This window comes from Pygocentrus nattereri, chromosome 27 (assembly GCF_015220715.1).
Source record: "Pygocentrus nattereri isolate fPygNat1 chromosome 27, fPygNat1.pri, whole genome shotgun sequence".
Classification (NCBI taxonomy): Eukaryota; Metazoa; Chordata; class Actinopteri; order Characiformes; family Serrasalmidae; genus Pygocentrus; species Pygocentrus nattereri.
Window position 1 is genome coordinate 10,690,063 of NC_051237.1, and position 19,095 is coordinate 10,709,157.

Genomic DNA, 19,095 nt, shown 5'->3' on the forward strand with positions numbered 1-19,095 from the left:
CAGTGAAGTCACAGATATCATTGTTTGTGTTACAACAGTCTGGTGGAAAAATGGTGGAATATTTAATTGATCATGGTATTTTGTTGATGTATTGTCTTTCTTTTATTTTTTTACATATAAAACGCCATTCTGTCAGAAAATAATTTAGAATTTACAGTAGGCAATATTAATTGTGAGGATTTTCATAAATGACCTCATTCATATTTTAATGTTCATTACTTGGAATGTACAATGATGATATTACTGTGCCGTGTTGAAAATTGACTTCATCTGAAAGCCAAGACCATTCTGATCCTGTACTTGTTTTAGTTTATTTCGACTGTTATTTTGATATAGAGATCATTCCAAGCTCTTTAAACTATGGAACTTCTTAAACAGACAAAATGTGACTTTAAAGTCATTTTCCTTACTTCGGCTTTGTAGCATTATTTGTACTAATTAACATTTCTTATACTAAATTTTCTTTTGCTAAGAGAAACTGCCCTACCCCATTGAGGGATCGTGTATATGTATTTTTGTGCCGTTTTGTAACAGTAAGAAACGAATAGAAGGAAAAGTGTCGTGAGCCTCCTGTCTTGAAACCAGAGCTGTGGATTTGTAAATTAAAGTTAAAACACAAGTTTATTTGAATTGATCAAAAACCTCAGAAGGAAAAAAGTCCATTTAACTGAACTTTCACACATTTTATCTGCCAGACATTTTGAATGAAAATCTGGACAGCTGGAGTATTTTGTATTTTGTCATCAAACTTAGCACCTCTTGTCTGTTGTTGCCTGTTTTGGCTTGTAGAATTTTTATATATTGAACATCTTAAACATTAACATTTAACACTAAATGGGCTTTTTTAAGTAGCTCTATACATGGAAAATGAAATTATGACATGTGAATAAAGAAATGTACTTATAAAAATAAATATTTATGAAAATAAATAACAAAGATTTCACCTTATTGGAGGAAAACATCAATTTTGTTTGATTAGTTTCATTGAAATTAAACATACGTGTACTTAAGATTACAGCACAATAAAATTAGCTCCATTAGTCTCACATGTGGGCATGTTGAACTATCCGTCTGTGAAACACAATGTCCACAGATGCTGACCAAACAAGGATAAATGAATAAATATAATTAATAAATGCTTTCCATCGTATCCATCTGCCTGAACAAACATCCTTTCCGTCCTGTGTAATTTATGTTGTATCAACTGACCAAAGGAGGTAACAGAAAATTCAAAAGATTGAACATTCAATATAGTTTTGCTGTGTAAACAAAATAAAAAATATTATTGAGATTTGTCAAGATTGGATTCTATCAAGGTTGGCAGTTATGTTCAATTGTTTGTGGAATTATGATGGTAAAATTCAGGGTTATTATTATACTTGATTGTATTATATTTAGTGAGGTCATGGGCTGCAAGTCAGGCAAAATCATGGAAAGCAGACAAGAAAATATTTATTCAGCTATTCAGACAAACATCTTCCAGTCAGCCATACTAGACAAGGCACAGCGAACAACTTTAAAGGGGAACTCCACCAATTAAAAAAGATAAATAAAAATACATAATTAAGTGGTTGAGATGTAAACAAAGCCATTGAGATTGGTTTGACACGAAATACTCCAGACTAGAGAAACTTGCCGAGTCAGAATTGTTCACAGTGGTGGTGATGGGAGTCAGACGTCTGAAGACTTTAATGACTGTGAAAGCTCTTTCACAGAAAGGTTTGGCTTTAAATTGATTTGTATCCACTTATTTTGATCCATACATGGCAGATTGGTATAAGCAGTGCTTTATGAGGCAAAATAGCCCTCAAAGGAAACCACCACTGTAAAGAAATCAGAGTCTCTTAAGTTTATATGAGCAAATTAGTGGTTATATCAAATATCTCTTTAATCCCCCTCACTCTTCATCACGAACACAGGGTAACTGTAGCAGTAAGGACAGCCAGCAGAGGGCGCCGGACCGGTGAAAAGCCGCTCAAAACGCTAAACCCGTATACTTTAATCAGTACGTGGGCCATTTATTCTCGTGCGAAACAGAGACATAGCCAGATATAAAGCAGACTGCTAGAACACAACCGCCGAGGAGAACCGCACGGTATCCGCTCTGACCCTGCGAGCTTACGTCATACCGTCCGACCAGACCGGGCCGGAGACCCGCAGAGCAAACAGGCTCTGACCGGGATGAGCGACTGACCCGGACATGAATTCCGCCGGAGAAGCACGTGTTTTAAAGTACTGTAGTTATTTTTGTGTACACTTAAGGAGTTCATCAGCTAAATACACCACACACACACACACACACACACACACACACAGTTTTAATCATTAAAGAAAAGATCATCTCATTATATATGATCATCTCATATACATCTCATTCTCCACCAATCTGAAGAACAATGAAATGGTTCTATATTGGACTCATGGCTCCAAATAGAACCTTTGCCTTTACAGAAAGAACCCTTGCAGAAGCATCTTGTTTAAGTGTGTACAAGTTAATAGGTGGTCAAAAAATGTATTCAATTAAAATGAAAAAAAAAAAAAAAGTAGAAAAATAGATTAAAGCTAAAGAGCCCATAATCAGTCAGAGTTGGTTTATAGCAGTTATATCTCTTCAGGCTCTCTGATATTCAGTGTGATTCTCAGGGTAGCAGTATTTACAAAGGTCTAAAGGGTAACTCAAAGTCTCAAAGTTTTTACTTTCTTTTTTTTAATTTTTTTAGTCTTTAGTATATGATTAAACGGTTTTGATGTAGTCTTTCAGAGTGCTTTATGTGAAACGCTCATCTTTAGAGAAACTTTCCCAGTCAGAAATGTTCATAATAGTGCTGATAGGAACCAAAAGTCTGAAACTTTCAAGGCCTCTAAAAGCTTCCTCACAGAAAGGTATTACATGAAACAGTCACAGCTGGGCACTGTGAGGCAAAATACTTCCAAGTGATTTTTTCCCCTCTATGTACCATTACAAATAAAAACTCCTAAGAAACATGTAGGTTCATTGCTCATTTTGGAAGGTAAATAAAATGACTATATTTGTGCTGAGGCCACAGTGCCTGGTTCCTATCATCAGAAAAGGAAATGCAAATGAATCGTTTTATCTACAGTGCACTACTCCAAATCTGGAGAAGCTGAATGACTGTTTATATGCTGAGGACTGAATTATGCAGACATTTTTAAAAATCAGTGGAATTTTTTTAGAACAATGTCTGTATCTCTTAAAATGCTGTGTCTCATAAACTCATTACTGAAGTTAAATGTTCTTGTGTCCTTCTTTCAGTACCGAATGAAAAAGGTACTTTTTGACCCACATTACTCTTCTTCACTCCATAACTGGGGTAAGAATAAATTCACTAAATTTTGATAAACTGGTGAGTTTTCCAATACACGCCAAAAAATTCAGGAAACTAAAAGTGTAGTAAGAAATTTTTTTAAAGAACTTTACATAGAGTTCTCACTCATCTAACATTAAACTGACTCAATCTGTTGCTTAAGATGTTTTTGCTTGTTGTTGATTTTCATGTTAACAGAATTTCTTTCTAAGCGTCTTTTGTATGTTCAGTAAAACTATATATTTTGCCATATTTATTTGTTAACATAAGAACAGAATTGTGAAAATGGAAAGTGAGATCTATAGAAGAATTTCATTTAAAACCAGGTTCCTTATGGCCGTGTTTAGGGGTGAGAAAGCCCAATGGTTGTGAAACAATTGGGAAAAGGAACCTTTTTCACTTCAATAGGACTTATTTGCATTCTCATGTTCTCAGACAGGTTTTTATCCACAGGGAGCTATCACACATGCAAGTGAGTGTGGCCACCCTCAAACATCATAGCTCAATGCATAATTGTGTGACTGAATTGGCAAGTGTGAGCACTTTGTGTTCTAGGGGTTGGGTCAAAAATTTGCTTATTTTCTTTATCTTGTCAGATCAGATTGCCTTTAGTTGTACAGTTTGGTCAGATATTAAGTGTGCTTATGTCACAGACGTACCTAAATAATTTAAAAATACATGTGCGTATAATCTTTTTTTAATATTATTTTCTGTCACAAGCCTATTGCTAACATACAGTTTAGTGCAAAAGTTTGGACACCCCTGGTCAAATTACTCGTTTTGTTGACTTTCTACATGAAAATAAATAACACATCCCCTACAGGGAACACACTTCTGCACAGTTTAATGCACTAGTACTGTTTATCTTCTAAATTTATCATATTGATGGAAATGAGGCCTGACATTTTTTTTTTCCAATATGTTGAACATGGCAAATAAATAAAAATTATGCACTGTATGTATAACTTATTGTGTGAGTGATTGTGTATGCCTGTCTGTTTGCCCTGTGATGGACTGGCGACATGTCCAGGGTGTATCCTGCCTTCCGCCCGATGACCGCTGGCATAGGCTCCAGCACCCCCCACCCCCCACCCCCACGCGACCCTGAGGGAGAAGTGGCTTAGAAAATGGATGGATGGATGTATAACTTATTTTCATTTAGAACATGTAATTTGACCAGAAGTGCTCACCATTCTGTAAACAAAAGAACTACCCCTAAAAATGTGTGAAAATGTGAGGACCTCACATTTAACATGTCTGGCAGTTGCATGATCCCTGGAGAGAAAGCGAAGGCTGAGGCCCGCCCTCTCCAACTGTGTGACTCAACATTGAAACTCTGCCAGCCCTTGGCACACATCCAGTGCCCCTGCACCTCCCCCAGCTCTGCCAAAAATCTGAAATCAAACGCCTAACATACTCTGACAGAAGAGAATGCTTATTTGTGTTAGCTAACAGTACAGGCTGAAGTTTTGGCGTTGCTCACCTGTCAGCTAGACTAGGAGGGACGACCTAGTTTTTAATGCGGGTAAAAGAAACAGGGAACAAAGGTCACATGAGCTTTGACGTTTTCCAGCAACAAGGAAGGTGGGGTGTGCTGAGTAGTGTGCAAGCATGAGTGTGTGAAAGTGAAGGAACCCTATAAACATCTGTGGATTCGCTGATCTGATCCATGTAAAAACACAGTGATTCCGTGTCAAACTCTCTCGTTGCTCTATGAAAGAAAAGGAGAGAGAGAGAGACAGAGAGAGTCACTGTCCTCTTAATGCAGAAAGCACAGCTGAGCCCTCCAGTACTGTGGCAAGTTCTTATCAGTGTCAGCCATATGAGTGCCTTTTTTTTTAACTCTGTCCTTATCCTGACTCACTGCCCTACATCATACGTGAAAACATGGGGACACCAGTGCAAAGTTGGCTGCTAATGATTCACAGAAGGTCAAGACACTGTATATATCGAACTTTTTCGTGTGTAAACTGACCTCAGCCTGAAGTTCATCATATTTACTGTCTTATTTCAGCGTCTCAGGATAACCTTAGGACTTCATTAGCATATAGATCAGCTTTCTGCTGATCCCCACTACACCAAGTTTAAACTTGGGCTTAATGAAATAAACTACTAAAGTAAACCTTCCATCCCAGCTGCATGCCTGAAGTTCCACAGACCTTTTATAGAGCCAGCTGACAGTAATCTATACTTACTAAGTCCTTACTTAGTTCCAAAATGTAAAGGCAGAGATGTCTAACCATGGTTTATACGGCCGTCTGTGAAGTGGAGGGATTTGTTGAAGATTCCATTTAAGATGTGTGTTGGACAGGGATGGAAGATACTTGAGTGTTAAAATACATGTTGTATCGTACTTTGGCAGTATACTTAAGTGTTTTGGAATATTTGTAGCTGAGTACTGTTGAAATGAAATATTTGTACTCTTACTTGATTACATTTCCAAAAAGACTTTTTGCTGCTTATTTTTTTATTTTGACATTCAAAGTGTTCATTACAAATTTCAAAAGTCAGGAGACTTCTCTTCTACCAATCAGTTGAATTCCTGTGCATTTGAATGTATTGCTTTTATTAAATTATCCAACCAATTTCATAATAGTGTAGAAGCAAAAAAACGAAAAAGTTTTCATATTGTGATTATAAATAGGAAAAAACGAGTATTGTAAACATTTCGCTGTCAGTCAGGTACATTTTTTGTTCACAGTGCAGTGTAAAAGTGTAATGTGACTAGTATATAAGAGCTTTGGCTTGCTCCAGGAAATGTCCACACAGTTTACAGGTTATGTTTTGTGTTAACTGCTTACTGCTTTGCTCTCTCTCTCTCTCTCTCTCTCTCTCTCTCTCTCTCTCTCTCTCTCTCACACACACACACACACACTATTTTTGCAGGGTTATAAACTTTAAAGCAACATCTTTCATATTTACACTTTTAGGTGTAATGCAGACAACTATTAATAACATGTTATAACAGTTGATGCTATTTATTCCATTCCTTTTTGAAATGTTTGGGCTATTAAAGTGCATAGCCATCAGGGTTTGAACAGATCTGGTTCTTCAGGTTGGGTGACAAGTTCATTCAGTACATCTCTAAAGTTCAATTTATTAACTGTCTTAACTGACTCAACATAGGAGGAGTCGTGTAGGAGAACTATTTGACTCAGTTCAGCCCCTGTAGTGTCGTTATACATGTAGACATGTACAACACTTTTAAGCTTTACTTCCAATCTCAAAAATCTACATTTAGGAATTTACAAATGTGTTCTAGCTTTAAGTAACATCCAGTGGCATATAACTGTACCCTGTACTTGTAGAAAACATCTAGGATTCAAAATGAAATCAAAGTTATAAACCTGTGATTTACTCGTCAATGCACTTTTCAGGCAAACAAATTCCTGAAAAAAGTATCAACAAACACTTACGCAGTCTGAAGATTTGTTTTTGATTAAATATCAGTGAATTATTTGTCAATTATCTGTCATTTTCTGGCAGCTACAATATCCTTTCTATCCTCTTTGTTCATTGAGTTCATGTAGACTACTGCTTTCACTGTGTCCGTGTCTACAGTGTACGCGAATGCATGTGCATATGAGGCGCTACACACTACTGCGCTGACTGAAAGTAGCAGGTGCTGGCCAAGCATCTGTTACCTGAATTGGGAGAGGAAAACGGAGTTGAGAGGAGGTTCAGAGGGATGCCAGCTGCTTGAAATAGGCTCTTATATCAGGGATGGAGACCACTAGGGCCTAGACCTGGGACCACTAAAACATTGTAGCCTACTACTAAAAATCCAAATGCATTTGAGACTCTGAGCATACCATGAAATCAGGCATTAGTTCACTCACTCATGATTCAATTCTCTGATCAAGTTCAACCGCCCCAGTGCCCTGTCTGCTGATTACATCTGAATGTGAATAGGCAAACCATTGGGTGGGGATCTGCAGAAGACAATGGTGTTGCATCACCTGCTATCAGCTAAGTGTTGTAACATAAATACTTTTCTCTTTTTAAATACAATGTGCGAGGATCAAAACGTCTGCGAGCAGTCTCAGCACAAAGAACCAGCCCAGTCCATTGACTGACTGTAATTCTTTGTTCTCTAGAAGCTGACCTCCAAACTGCTTTGGTGTGCTTTTACAGATAAATTACATAAATTAATTTAACATTGTTTCTGCAATTATTTGTTATTTAATTAAGAGTTTAAAGAGACACATTACACACTTTAAATGCTTTCAAACTGCTCATTTTCAAAATCTCCTCGTAACTAGGTTTGCTAGGTTTAAAAAAAAAAGTGACTTGATGTAAAAAGCCAGTCTAGATAAACTTACCAAGTCACAGTGGTAGTAATAGGAACGTGATGTCTGAAGTGTTTAATGCCTTTAAAAAGTTTATTTAAAGGCTTTGAATAAGCTATTACACACAGTGATTAGGAATATATTGCCAGGGGTTTCCTGACTCATTGGTGATAGCTCTGAGATAATGTTTTGGCCCAAAGCATATTTTTAAATACCTTAATTGCAGAGACATACAGGCATGCTGTTGGAAGGCAAAATAATATCCAAGGAAAACTTTATATTTACCACAATTTTATCATGACCAACATTGCATATAAAAAAAAAACAGAATACAGACAGACGTTGTGAATCCTGGATCCTAGTTTCTCTACAGTGCATCATTTCACATCAAACTTATTTTAAAATTCAAGTGTATCTAAGTGTACCAGATACCGTTCTGTTTCTATTTTACCATCATTATCCACACGGTATAGCTATAAAACCTCAGAATCCCGTAGGTTTACTGGTCGTGTGCATAGCATATAAAACAATCCATAATTCCTATCACCACACCATTTCATGTCAAACCACTCTGAATGCACTTATTTACATCTCGACGATTAAACTTTCCAGAAAAACGGTGTAATTCCCCTTTAAGTCTTTCCACGAACTAAACGTCACGATTCATAATCATTTCTGACAATGTCACTGCCGTTTTATCTGATTTTGAAATGTACTAGATAACATAGTCTGCATAAGCTCAAAGGCTGCCTGTATTAGATCCCATAAAGATGTATAACAGACCAGTAGCTTCCACCACAGCCAAGAATACTCCAGCATTAAAGCCTGCACGAGGTTGGCGTAGGAGCTTTTAGACTTCCACTACTATTAACGCTCATGTGATGAAGGATTTCACAAACAGGTCTAGATTTCTGGTCCTCCGACTAAACCTGTCAGATAAAAGTGGAAAACCGGCAGTTGCCCATAGAGTTTCACGTTGCCTGAGAACCAGCGATGCTCAGTCCAGCCGATGAACGCTGGACACTGAGCCGACTGAACGGCGAAGGATGCGAGCTCAGTCACAACCGGTTTAAATTCCCCAAATAACTGAAGTTTTTTATATTTTGAACTTCCACAGACTCCATGAAACAAAGCGATGACGTCGGGGTGACGAGGCGGGGATTTTGCTGTGAATTGAGTGTGATTTGCGGCTGGCTGAGGGAGGGGGAGAGGAAGCGGGGGGTTGAAGCCCAGCCGGGCCGCCTCCCCGTGTATAAATTCCGCAACCAAGGCATTTTTCTTCCTCTTTCTGTTACCTGGCAAAGGGGAGCAGCTGCTGCGGAGTAATCGCTGAAACCTGGTGAGTGGCCTTACTTATGTTTGTCTTTCCTTCGGCCTTCTATTAAGCTATTCGTGTAAGATGTAACCCGGTTTATTGATATTTTAAATTTTTTTATTATATTGTATTTTTTCGCTTACGCCGACTCGGTTCGGTATTAGTTGCTGCCATGTGTTCTCAATTTGCCAAAAGTGCATCTCCTCCTTTTTTCGTTTGGCTGCGCTGGTAAATGTGACATGGGAAGGGTGGCAGGTTTTGAAGTCTTGCCGTTTTCCTCTTTTTCCTTGAAATGTTCCCCTCTCTGACCGAGACATGGGAACCGGGAAAAGAACAAAGGCGTTGAGTCTGCAGTGGCTCCGGGCCTGACTAAAGCCTGCCACGGCTTCATCCTCCCGACAACTGCTGCACATGCCTTTACGAGCAGATGTCCGAGTTTCGGGTGGATTAGTTTGACACTTTGGCATTTTGATGTAACTTAATCTTACGTGGCCTTAAAACACGTGTCGCTTCTGGGCTGGTGGCCGGCCTGTAGTCTAGGCCTCGCCGGTAACGGGTTCGAGCCCTTAGTGGAGGCGCATTAAGAGCGGTTCAGTGTAGAAGAGGGCGTTCTGTCAAATGGCCTGGTACTTGAATGATGTTAACAGTTTAATTTTTGTGTTTGAAGCAGAAACGTAAGCAATCATGGGAAAGGAAAAGACCCACATTAACATCGTGGTTATCGGCCACGTCGACTCCGGCAAGTCCACCACCACCGGCCATCTGATCTACAAATGCGGTGGTATCGACAAGAGAACCATCGAGAAGTTCGAGAAGGAAGCCGCTGAGGTGAGCGCTTTGGGTAACTTTTTAAAAATTGCTCCCTAAATACGCAACTTACTACTGACTCACTTGAGCCAAGATGGCGACCGGAGCACGCGTTTGCGGGCCGAGCCGGCTGGGCGTGGGAGCGCGCGGGGCGGGGCCTGCGCAGACTCCCTTAGCCCGCGCTCTGTAATGGCTCCCAGGGCCGCCTGTGTGGACCCGTAGATCTACAAATGGCCCTTACTGCTAGAGATGAATCGACCGTTATAGCTTTAGATTAATTTAATGAATATTCAACATGTACAACTTCAATCATTTCTAAACTGGTCACCCTGAGGTTCTGCTATGCAGCGTGAAGGTTAATTTTGCCTTTGTGCCTCTAATCGCTCACTTTCCTGTTTTCAGATGGGCAAGGGCTCCTTCAAGTATGCCTGGGTGCTGGACAAACTGAAGGCTGAGCGTGAGCGTGGTATCACCATTGACATTGCCCTGTGGAAGTTTGAGACCAGCAAGTACTACATCACCATCATTGATGCCCCTGGACACAGAGACTTCATCAAGAACATGATCACTGGTACCTCACAGGTATGTGCCCAAGTCTGATTGCTCGTCTTGATGTGCCCCTCAGTGTGACTAGTGGTTTTTGTAACCTTCCCCCTTTTTTTTGTACTTTAGGCTGACTGCGCTGTGCTGATTGTTGCTGGTGGTGTTGGTGAGTTTGAGGCTGGTATCTCCAAGAATGGACAGACCCGTGAGCACGCCCTCCTGGCTTTCACCCTGGGAGTGAAGCAGCTTATCGTTGGAGTCAACAAGATGGATTCCACCGAGCCCCCTTACAGCCAGGCTCGTTTCGAGGAGATCACCAAGGAAGTCAGCGCTTACATCAAGAAGATTGGCTACAACCCTGCCACTGTTGCTTTTGTCCCAATTTCTGGATGGCATGGAGACAACATGCTGGAGCCCAGCTCTAACGTGAGTTTAGTTGCATATTTTACTTTGTCATTTTGCCTCATGTGGGAGTCATTTGGCTAACTTGTATCTATCACATGTAGATGGGCTGGTTCAAGGGATGGAAGATTGAGCGTAAGGAGGGTAATGCTAGCGGTACTACTCTTCTGGAAGCCCTGGATGCCATCCTGCCCCCCAGTCGCCCCACTGACAAGCCCCTCCGTCTGCCCCTGCAGGATGTCTACAAAATTGGAGGTTTGTATTGCTCAACACTCCTGGTACATTCATGCCCCCTGCTTGCTGTCTTCATTCTAACTATTGCATAATTTCTCCAGGTATCGGAACTGTCCCCGTGGGCCGTGTGGAGACTGGTGTCCTCAAGCCTGGCATGGTTGTGACCTTTGCCCCTGTCAACGTGACCACTGAGGTCAAGTCCGTCGAGATGCACCACGAGTCCCTCCCTGAGGCTACACCTGGTGACAACGTTGGTTTCAATGTAAAGAACGTGTCTGTCAAAGATATCCGCCGTGGAAACGTGGCTGGAGACAGCAAGAATGACCCACCAATGGAGGCTGGCAGCTTCACTGCTCAGGTTGGTCTTCCCTCAACCCCCAACTTGTTTTTATGTTCTCTGAAGTATGGAAATGGAAACTTGACTTTGTTCTCTTGCAGGTCATCATCCTGAACCACCCTGGTCAGATCTCTCAGGGCTATGCTCCTGTGCTGGACTGCCACACTGCTCACATTGCATGCAAGTTTGCTGAGCTCAAGGAGAAGATTGACCGTCGTTCTGGCAAGAAGCTTGAGGACAACCCCAAGAGCCTTAAGTCTGGAGACGCCGCCATTGTTGAAATGATCCCTGGCAAGCCCATGTGTGTGGAGAGCTTCTCAACCTATCCTCCTCTTGGTAAGCGTCCTTGTGTACTTGCCAACAAGTTTAAGGGTGTGGTGTCTTTGGCTTTTTTTTTTTTTTTTCTAGAGCTGCCTGGCATTGCTAATGTCTTGTCCCTTCTAATTCCAGGTCGTTTTGCTGTGCGTGACATGAGGCAGACCGTTGCTGTCGGAGTCATCAAGAGTGTTGACAAGAAGGCTGCTGGTGCCGGCAAGGTCACAAAGTCTGCACAGAAGGCTGCCAAGACCAAGTGAATCTTCCTCATTCCAGCTGTTCCAAAGGTTGTGGGGTGTTCTGCCCTACCTCCTGGAATTTTTCTAAACCTGGGCACTCTACTCAAGGACTGGCTAATGCTGATTAAAACCCATCGGAAAAATTTTCGCAGGAAAGGAATCCAGTATGGATAACTGTTGTGGCTTCATTGATTGACAGTGCCTATTTCAGTTATTAATTTGTGTTGAATGGTTTAGAACTTGCACCTGTTGCCACATTTAAATTGGAAGGAAGCTGCTGAGTAACTAATAAAGGTATTGAAAATCATAAATCCTGTCTCGTCTGTATAGGAACATGGGGTGGGGGGATGAAACTGAGTGTGAACTGGCTGTGACTTTAATGCAGCTGTTTAAAGAAGCGTCTCTGCTATTGGCTGTTGGGTCTTCTGACAAATTGTGATGGGGGGGGGGGGGTTAATCCAATCACGAAGCCAACTGTCTCTACTTGCCACCAATGGTCCCCTCTCTTGATGGTATTGGTTTCACTATCTGGGCTCTCCTGCCCCCCTCCTTTTAACCGAGCCGGTATAAATATGGACGGTCGGTGTGACTCGTTCCTTTTTCTCCGGCTACCCTGGGGGGTCTTCGAGCAGTGCCTGCTGATTCGGTAAGTAGTGGGGAGCAGGCCTACCCTTAATGACGGTCATGAGCGTAGCTGTAATTTCTGCGGTGAGGGGGACACAGGCTCCAACCCAGGGGGTGTTGACCGAGGGCAGTCTCCAGGTTTCTCGGACGGCGCTGCTGTATACTGGGCGTTAGTGCTAAAGCGGACTAGCTGCTTCATTTAGGCCCCCCCCCACCCCTTAATCCCATCGACATGCTTTAAGTTGACCACCTACCGCCCTCTCGTCATTCAGGCTCCGTAATGAACCGTGAAGTGACTGGCAGTTACTGAAACAACATGGCTGGTGAGCGGCTCCAGTGCCTTAACATGGAGGCTGTGGAGGGAGAGCCGCGCTGCGGGGCGGGGGGGGGCTGTCTGACTCATGGCCCACACTTAGCTCGTACTTTCACACAGAACTTTCTGGCTCGACTTGGGCACTGTGCTCATTGAGCGCTCCGCTATTAGTCATGCTGGCACCAGATATCAACCTCATCAGCTGAAGAACGCGTTTAATTTCTGTGACTCATGTTTTCTCCACAGTAAAACGCCGCTATGGGTAAGGAAAAAACACACATCAACATCGTGGTTATTGGTCATGTCGACTCCGGCAAGTCCACCACTACCGGCCATCTGATCTACAAATGCGGAGGCATCGACAAGAGAACCATTGAGAAGTTTGAGAAAGAGGCAGCTGAGGTATGCCTACCCTCACTCCCCGTGCTGCTAATAATAAACCCTGAATGCATGCGACAGGCACGCCGCTGGCGTTTGACTGGGCGCGTCTGCTTTGCGCCCTATCTGAAAAAATACACTGACGCTTTAGCGACACCTGCTGGTCAGTTCTACGTATTGCGAAATTTGAGAGCCAAATAACGTCCAGTATTATTTTGTGTCTCAAAACCCCATAACCTCAATCTTTTTGTATTTTCCTCTTGAGGTTTACATATGACGTGCATTTACATACCAAATGTATTTCATCCATTTTTACTCAGCCTCTCTTTGTCCCTTATAATTGAACGGGCTTTGTTACTGTTCCTTCGAGGCTGTCATGTGTGATTTAGCTGTGTTCTGGGGGTAGTTCACAAAGCAGGATTTCACAGGAATAACTGAATAACTGAAGCCAAAATATGAGGATTGTCCAGTAAGAATGATCCTTAGCCCTTCTCCTATTGGATGGACTTTTTGGCCTAAGCTGTCAGCCTAACTGAGAAATCTTGCTTTGTGAAATACCCCTGATTGGTTAGTTTGGGTTGTGCTTCTTTTACAAAAGTAGTCTAGGCTGAAATGCTCCAAGTAACTTAAACAGAAGTGGGTGGATCTAAATTGCTAAATCTTAATAGGCAGATATATGATTAATTTTTGTCATATCACAAAAACCATTCAAACTGGGACATTTTTGCAGCTTAGTTTCTGTATATATGGACAGTATGAACTGAGGAGTAAACAGTACAGTACATACTACATCAGTCAGAATCTGAATCTTTATTTGCCAAGTACCAGATGGAATATATTTTGGTGCATGAAATACAATAAAATAAATATAGAAAAAACATATACTACAAAAATGTAAAAAATACACAGTACACAAACTAAGTAATACAAAGGTTTGCAATAAGTCTGGTTACAATCAATCACTAAAGTACGAATAAACAGCATGTGCAGTTAAAAGAATTGAGCATCTAATATAACATTTTTTATAAAAACGTGTGTAGCTAATGAGCTAGAACTGGATATTTGCACTGAATAGGTAAATAGAGTAAAGTGAATAAGGTTCTCATTCAGAAGAATTATAGTACTGGATATACAGGATATACAGAGATTATGTGCATTACACACATTGCACACATTGTACTGGTGCTTTGACTGATTTAACCTGGTTTATTTAAAAAAAAGTTATATATATGCACATACATATCTGACTGTTATGATCGTCAAAAGCCAATCTAATTTCTAACATAGGATGCCAAACTTGCAGTATATTAGATATTTGGATAATTAATTTACTGAATGCAAACATGTTTCTCTACAACAAGATGGGCAAGGGCTCATTCAAGTATGCCTGGGTGCTGGACAAACTGAAGGCTGAGCGTGAGCGTGGTATCACTATTGACATCTCTCTCTGGAAATTTGAGACCAGCAAGTACTACATCACCATCATTGATGCCCCTGGACACAGAGACTTCATCAAGAACATGATCACTGGTACCTCACAGGTTGGTTAATTTTGCAGGTTAATTTTCTGCAGGTCCTACAGTTTCCCAGTTTCACACGCCTGATTTTGGTTCGTTAGCAGGGGAACCTACCTGCAAACCCTTATTATACATTTTTTTTTCTCTTTCTTTTCATTCAGGCTGACTGTGCTGTGCTGATTGTTGCTGCTGGTGTTGGTGAGTTTGAGGCTGGTATCTCCAAGAATGGACAGACCCGTGAGCACGCCCTCCTGGCTTTCACCCTGGGAGTGAAGCAGCTTATCGTTGGAGTCAACAAGATGGATTCCACCGAGCCCCCTTACAGCCAGAAACGTTTTGAGGAGATCACCAAGGAAGTCAGCGCTTACATCAAGAAGATTGGCTACAACCCTGCCACTGTTGCTTTTGTCCCAATTTCTGGATGGCACGGAGACAACATGCTGGAGCCCAGCACAAATGTAACATCATTTTTTCTAGTTTACAAAGGTTACAGGGCTTAATTTAACCACTTAAACTACAGGCTTAATACACAGCTATTAATCTTAAGACTTATAATTCAGAACCTACCGTTAATGATTTTATTAATACTTTCAACCTAATATATAGTTTCAAGCATGAAGAATTGAAGATGTAGTTTGGGGATTGAAAGCCTAATCCATATGTTTTTTAGGGTTAAACTATATTTTGGTTCATCACCTCTTAATCTATAGATAGCAGTAAAACAGGCATCACATGAATATAGTGAAGGTTAAATTGAGCTCAAAAATGATAAAGAATTAAGGATATTGTCACTGCTTTTAATTCTATTACAGTGAACAGAAATGTGCAAAAATGACTTGAATACAGTAACATTTCTATTAAAACACTATGGTCTGCCTTTTGTAGATGAGTTGGTTCAAGGGATGGAAGGTTGAGCGTAAAGAGGGTGGTTGCAGTGGTACCACTCTCTTGGAAGCCCTGGACTCCATCCTGCCCCCTTCCCGTCCCACAGACAAGCCCCTACGTCTCCCCCTGCAGGATGTCTACAAGATTGGAGGTTAAAAAATCCTTCATTAGGCTGCCTTATATGTCTCTAGTTGACCCATTACTCTGGAACTATTTAGCGCTGAAGACAACCATCGAAATTTGTTTTCATGTACATCTCTTCAGGTATCGGAACTGTCCCCGTGGGCCGTGTGGAGACTGGTGTCCTCAAGCCTGGCATGGTTGTGACCTTTGCCCCCGTCAACGTGACCACTGAGGTCAAGTCCGTGGAGATGCACCACGAGTCTCTCGCTGAGGCTCTGCCTGGTGATAATGTTGGCTTCAATGTGAAAAACGTGTCGGTAAAGGAAGTCCGTCGTGGTAACGTGGCCGGAGACAGCAAGAACGACCCACCAATGGAGGCTGGTAACTTCACTGCTCAGGTAATTTTTGTGAGATCAAATGTTTATTGATAAACGTTTCAGTGTGCCTGATGACATTCAGTCAACACATGCATGACTAGAAAAAAAAGGAAAGCTAAAAGAAAAGAGGAACACATGAAGGGAGGTTACAAAAATATATTTCTAAATCATAATTTAGATCATAATATTGTCTGGTAAATGCTGTTCACACCATAAGGCACAAATCTAATTCTGTTGGGATTTCAGTGCATGTTATATTTTTATTTTCCTTTTCCTTTTACAGGTCATCATCCTGAACCACCCTGGTCAGATCTCTCAGGGCTATGCTCCTGTGCTGGACTGCCACACTGCTCACATTGCATGCAAGTTTGCTGAGCTCAAGGAGAAGATTGACCGTCGTTCTGGCAAGAAGCTTGAGGACAACCCCAAGAGCCTTAAGTCTGGAGATGCCGCCATCATCCTCATGGTCCCTGGGAAGCCCATGTGTGTGGAGAGCTTCTCACAGTACCCACCTCTGGGTGAGTATGCTAGTTTGAGTTGGTCTGCGGTAGAAACGGACTATTATCTGTTCTTACACCCATAAAAAGACCCATAAAGACCAAAATGTGAGCAAGCGTTCCTTCCTCTCTACATACAGTCTTGTGCATGGCTTTGGATGCACCTGGTCAAATTGCATATGTTGTTGATTTTCTAATTGAAAATAACACGTCCTCTTCACATATAGGGAAAAACTAATTTTGTCAGTTATGAGATGTTTTATTTCAAATTGACAAGAATATTCCGTATATACGTTTCTTCCTTATAGAGAATGTGCTAATTTATTTTTAGTTACAAAATTAATGAAAATATAATTTGACCTGGAGGTATTGAAACTTTTGCATACGATTGTGCCTAACATCTTCATTGTGTTGTAGTTATTGAATCCCTTCTAGTTACTGAATATTAAGTTATAATATTAGTAGCTGTTTAATAATCCTAGACTTCAAGGGGCTACTGACCATTTTGCTGTTTCAGGTCGTTTTGCCGTGCGTGACATGAGGCAGACAGTTGCTGTGGGTGTAATCAAGGCTGTTGACAAGAAAGCTGCCACCTCTGGCAAGGTAACCAAGTCTGCTCAGAAGGCCGCCAAAGCCAAATGAACTCCCCCATCAGCCACTCAACAAGGCATGCTCACAGCATCCTATTCTGCAATGTCTCAGAGCCTGAACTTACTTCTTAAGGACTGGTTGATGCTGATAAAAACCCATCGCAAAAGCTTTCGCAGGAAAGGAGGAAATTGTCTTTTTCTAAGCACCTTGGGAAAAATGATTGTGAAAATAAAAAATGATCACTAACTAAAAATGACTGGAATTAGTCTTTCTGCTAATATCAGAGCAAAGCTGATTGTGTTTCATTGCATCTGTAAGTATGTCTTGACTGTCCTGAAGTAAACACATTTTAAACATTAGCTTTTAAGAAATGATGAGTTTTTTATATAAAAGCAAATTTTGTGATGACTTGTGACTAAAGGTGTCCAGAGATATGCAGAGATTGGGGATATGGAGAGATTGGAGTCTATAATGTTGCAGGTGTAAGAGTTCTTCTGTAGGGTTTTTGAACTCCTATGAAAACGTATAATTGGTACAGAGAAAAAAGATTACAAAAGAAAAACTTTAGTTTTCCCTGAAAGTGCAAATGAGAGTGATTCCCAAAGCCCTAGAGTTTTATCTGGAAGTGAATGTAAGAGCCTTTTCTGAATATAGAGGCAAGTTCATGACCATATTTCTGTGTGACTTAATCCTAAACATACAGTGGGGCAAAAAAGTATTTAGTCAGCCACTGATTTTGCAAGTTCTCCTACTTAGAAAGACGAGAGAGGTCTGTAATTTTCATCATAGGTACACTTCAACTATGAGAGACAGAATGAGAAAAAAAAGACAGGAAATCACATTGTAGGATTTTAAAAGAATTTATTTGTAAATTATGGTGGAAAATAATTATTTGGTCACCCACAAACAAGCAAGATTTCTGGCTCTCACAGACCTGTAACTTCTTCTTTAAGAAGCTCCTCTGTCCTCCACTCGTTACCTGTATTAATGGCACCTGTTTTACCTCATTATCTGTGGATAAAAGACACTTGTCCACAGCCTCAAACAGTCAGACTCCAAACTTAACCATGGCCAAGACCAAAGAGCTGTCGAAGAACACCAGGAAGAAAATTGTAGACCTGCACCAGGCTGGGAAGAGTGAATCTACAATAGGCAAGCCGATTGGTGTGAATAAATCAACTGTGGGAGCAATTGTAAGAAAATGGAAGACATACAAGACCATTGATAATCTCCCTCGATCTGGGGCCCCATGCAAGATCTCATCCCATGGGGTCAAAATGATCATGAGAACGGTGAGCAAAAATCCCAGAACTACATGGAGGGACCTGATGAATGACCTTCAAAGGACCAAAGTAACAAAGGCTACCATCAGTCACACACTATGCCGCCAGGGACTCAGATCCTGCAGTGCCAGGCATGTCCCCCTGCTTAAGCCAGTATGTGTCCAGGCCTCTCTGAAGTTTGCCAGAGAGCATATGGATGATCCAGAAGAGGATTGGGAGAATATCATGTAGTCAGATGAAACCAAAATTTTTGGTAACACCTCAACTCGTCGTGTTTGGAGGTAGAAGAATGCTGAGTTGCATCCCAAGAACATCATACCTACTGTGAAGCATGGGGGTGGAAACATCATGCTTTGGGACTGTTTTTCTGCAAAAGGGAAAGGACGACTGATCCGTGTTAAGGGAAGAATGAACGGGGCCATGTATCATGAGATTTTAAGCCAAAACCTCCTTCCATCAGTGAGAACATTGAAGATGGAACGTGGCTGGGTCTTCCAGCATGACAATGACCCCAAACACACCGCTCGGGCAAAGAAGGAGTGGCTCCGTAAAAAAGGATTTCAAGGTCCTGGAGTGGCCTAGCCAGTCTCCAGACCTCAACCCCATAGAAAATTTGTGGAGGGAGTTGAAAGTCTGTGTTGCCCAGTGAAAGCCCCAAAACATCACTGCTCTAGAGGAGATCTGCAGGAGGAATGGGCCA

The 19,095-nt window shown here is 41.4% G+C and overlaps 2 protein-coding genes across 3 annotated transcripts; both read left to right on the plus strand.

Moving 5' to 3' along the window:
• Window positions 1–8,797: 8,797 nt before the first annotated feature.
• Window positions 8,798–12,118, plus strand: LOC108426629 (elongation factor 1-alpha). Of its 2 annotated transcripts, none has more exons than XM_017696270.2 (8): window positions 8,798–8,954; window positions 9,601–9,758; window positions 10,140–10,319; window positions 10,410–10,706; window positions 10,787–10,937; window positions 11,018–11,274; window positions 11,355–11,589; window positions 11,704–12,118. In XM_017696270.2, exons 2-8 carry the CDS (start codon window positions 9,615–9,617, stop codon window positions 11,826–11,828), a joined length of 1,389 nt encoding a protein of 462 aa, XP_017551759.1. In that variant the 5' UTR covers window positions 8,798–8,954; window positions 9,601–9,614; the 3' UTR covers window positions 11,829–12,118. The 2 variants fall into 2 exon arrangements, with proteins under 2 accessions (XP_017551759.1, XP_017551767.1); XM_017696278.2 differs by having other exon boundaries at window positions 8,803–8,954; window positions 9,598–9,758.
• Window positions 12,119–12,302: 184 nt separating this feature from the next.
• Window positions 12,303–17,368, plus strand: LOC108426655 (elongation factor 1-alpha-like). Its single transcript, XM_017696312.2, has 8 exons — window positions 12,303–12,453; window positions 12,991–13,146; window positions 14,484–14,663; window positions 14,801–15,097; window positions 15,525–15,675; window positions 15,789–16,045; window positions 16,308–16,542; window positions 17,039–17,368. Exons 2-8 carry the CDS (start codon window positions 13,003–13,005, stop codon window positions 17,161–17,163), a joined length of 1,389 nt encoding a protein of 462 aa, XP_017551801.1. The 5' UTR covers window positions 12,303–12,453; window positions 12,991–13,002; the 3' UTR covers window positions 17,164–17,368.
• The last annotated feature ends 1,727 nt before the right edge of the window (window positions 17,369–19,095 follow it).

Coding starts and splice junctions, on each gene's coding strand:
- LOC108426629 (XM_017696270.2), top strand. CDS start 9,615: ATGGGAAAGGAAAAGACCCACATTAACATCGTGGTTATCGGCCACGTC. Junction 10,320..10,409: donor TGATCACTGGTACCTCACAG/GTATGTGCCCAA, acceptor TTTGTACTTTAG/GCTGACTGCGCTGTGCTGAT. Junction 10,707..10,786: donor TGCTGGAGCCCAGCTCTAAC/GTGAGTTTAGTT, acceptor TATCACATGTAG/ATGGGCTGGTTCAAGGGATG.
- LOC108426655 (XM_017696312.2), top strand. CDS start 13,003: ATGGGTAAGGAAAAAACACACATCAACATCGTGGTTATTGGTCATGTC. Junction 15,098..15,524: donor TGCTGGAGCCCAGCACAAAT/GTAACATCATTT, acceptor TGCCTTTTGTAG/ATGAGTTGGTTCAAGGGATG. Junction 15,676..15,788: donor GGATGTCTACAAGATTGGAG/GTTAAAAAATCC, acceptor ACATCTCTTCAG/GTATCGGAACTGTCCCCGTG.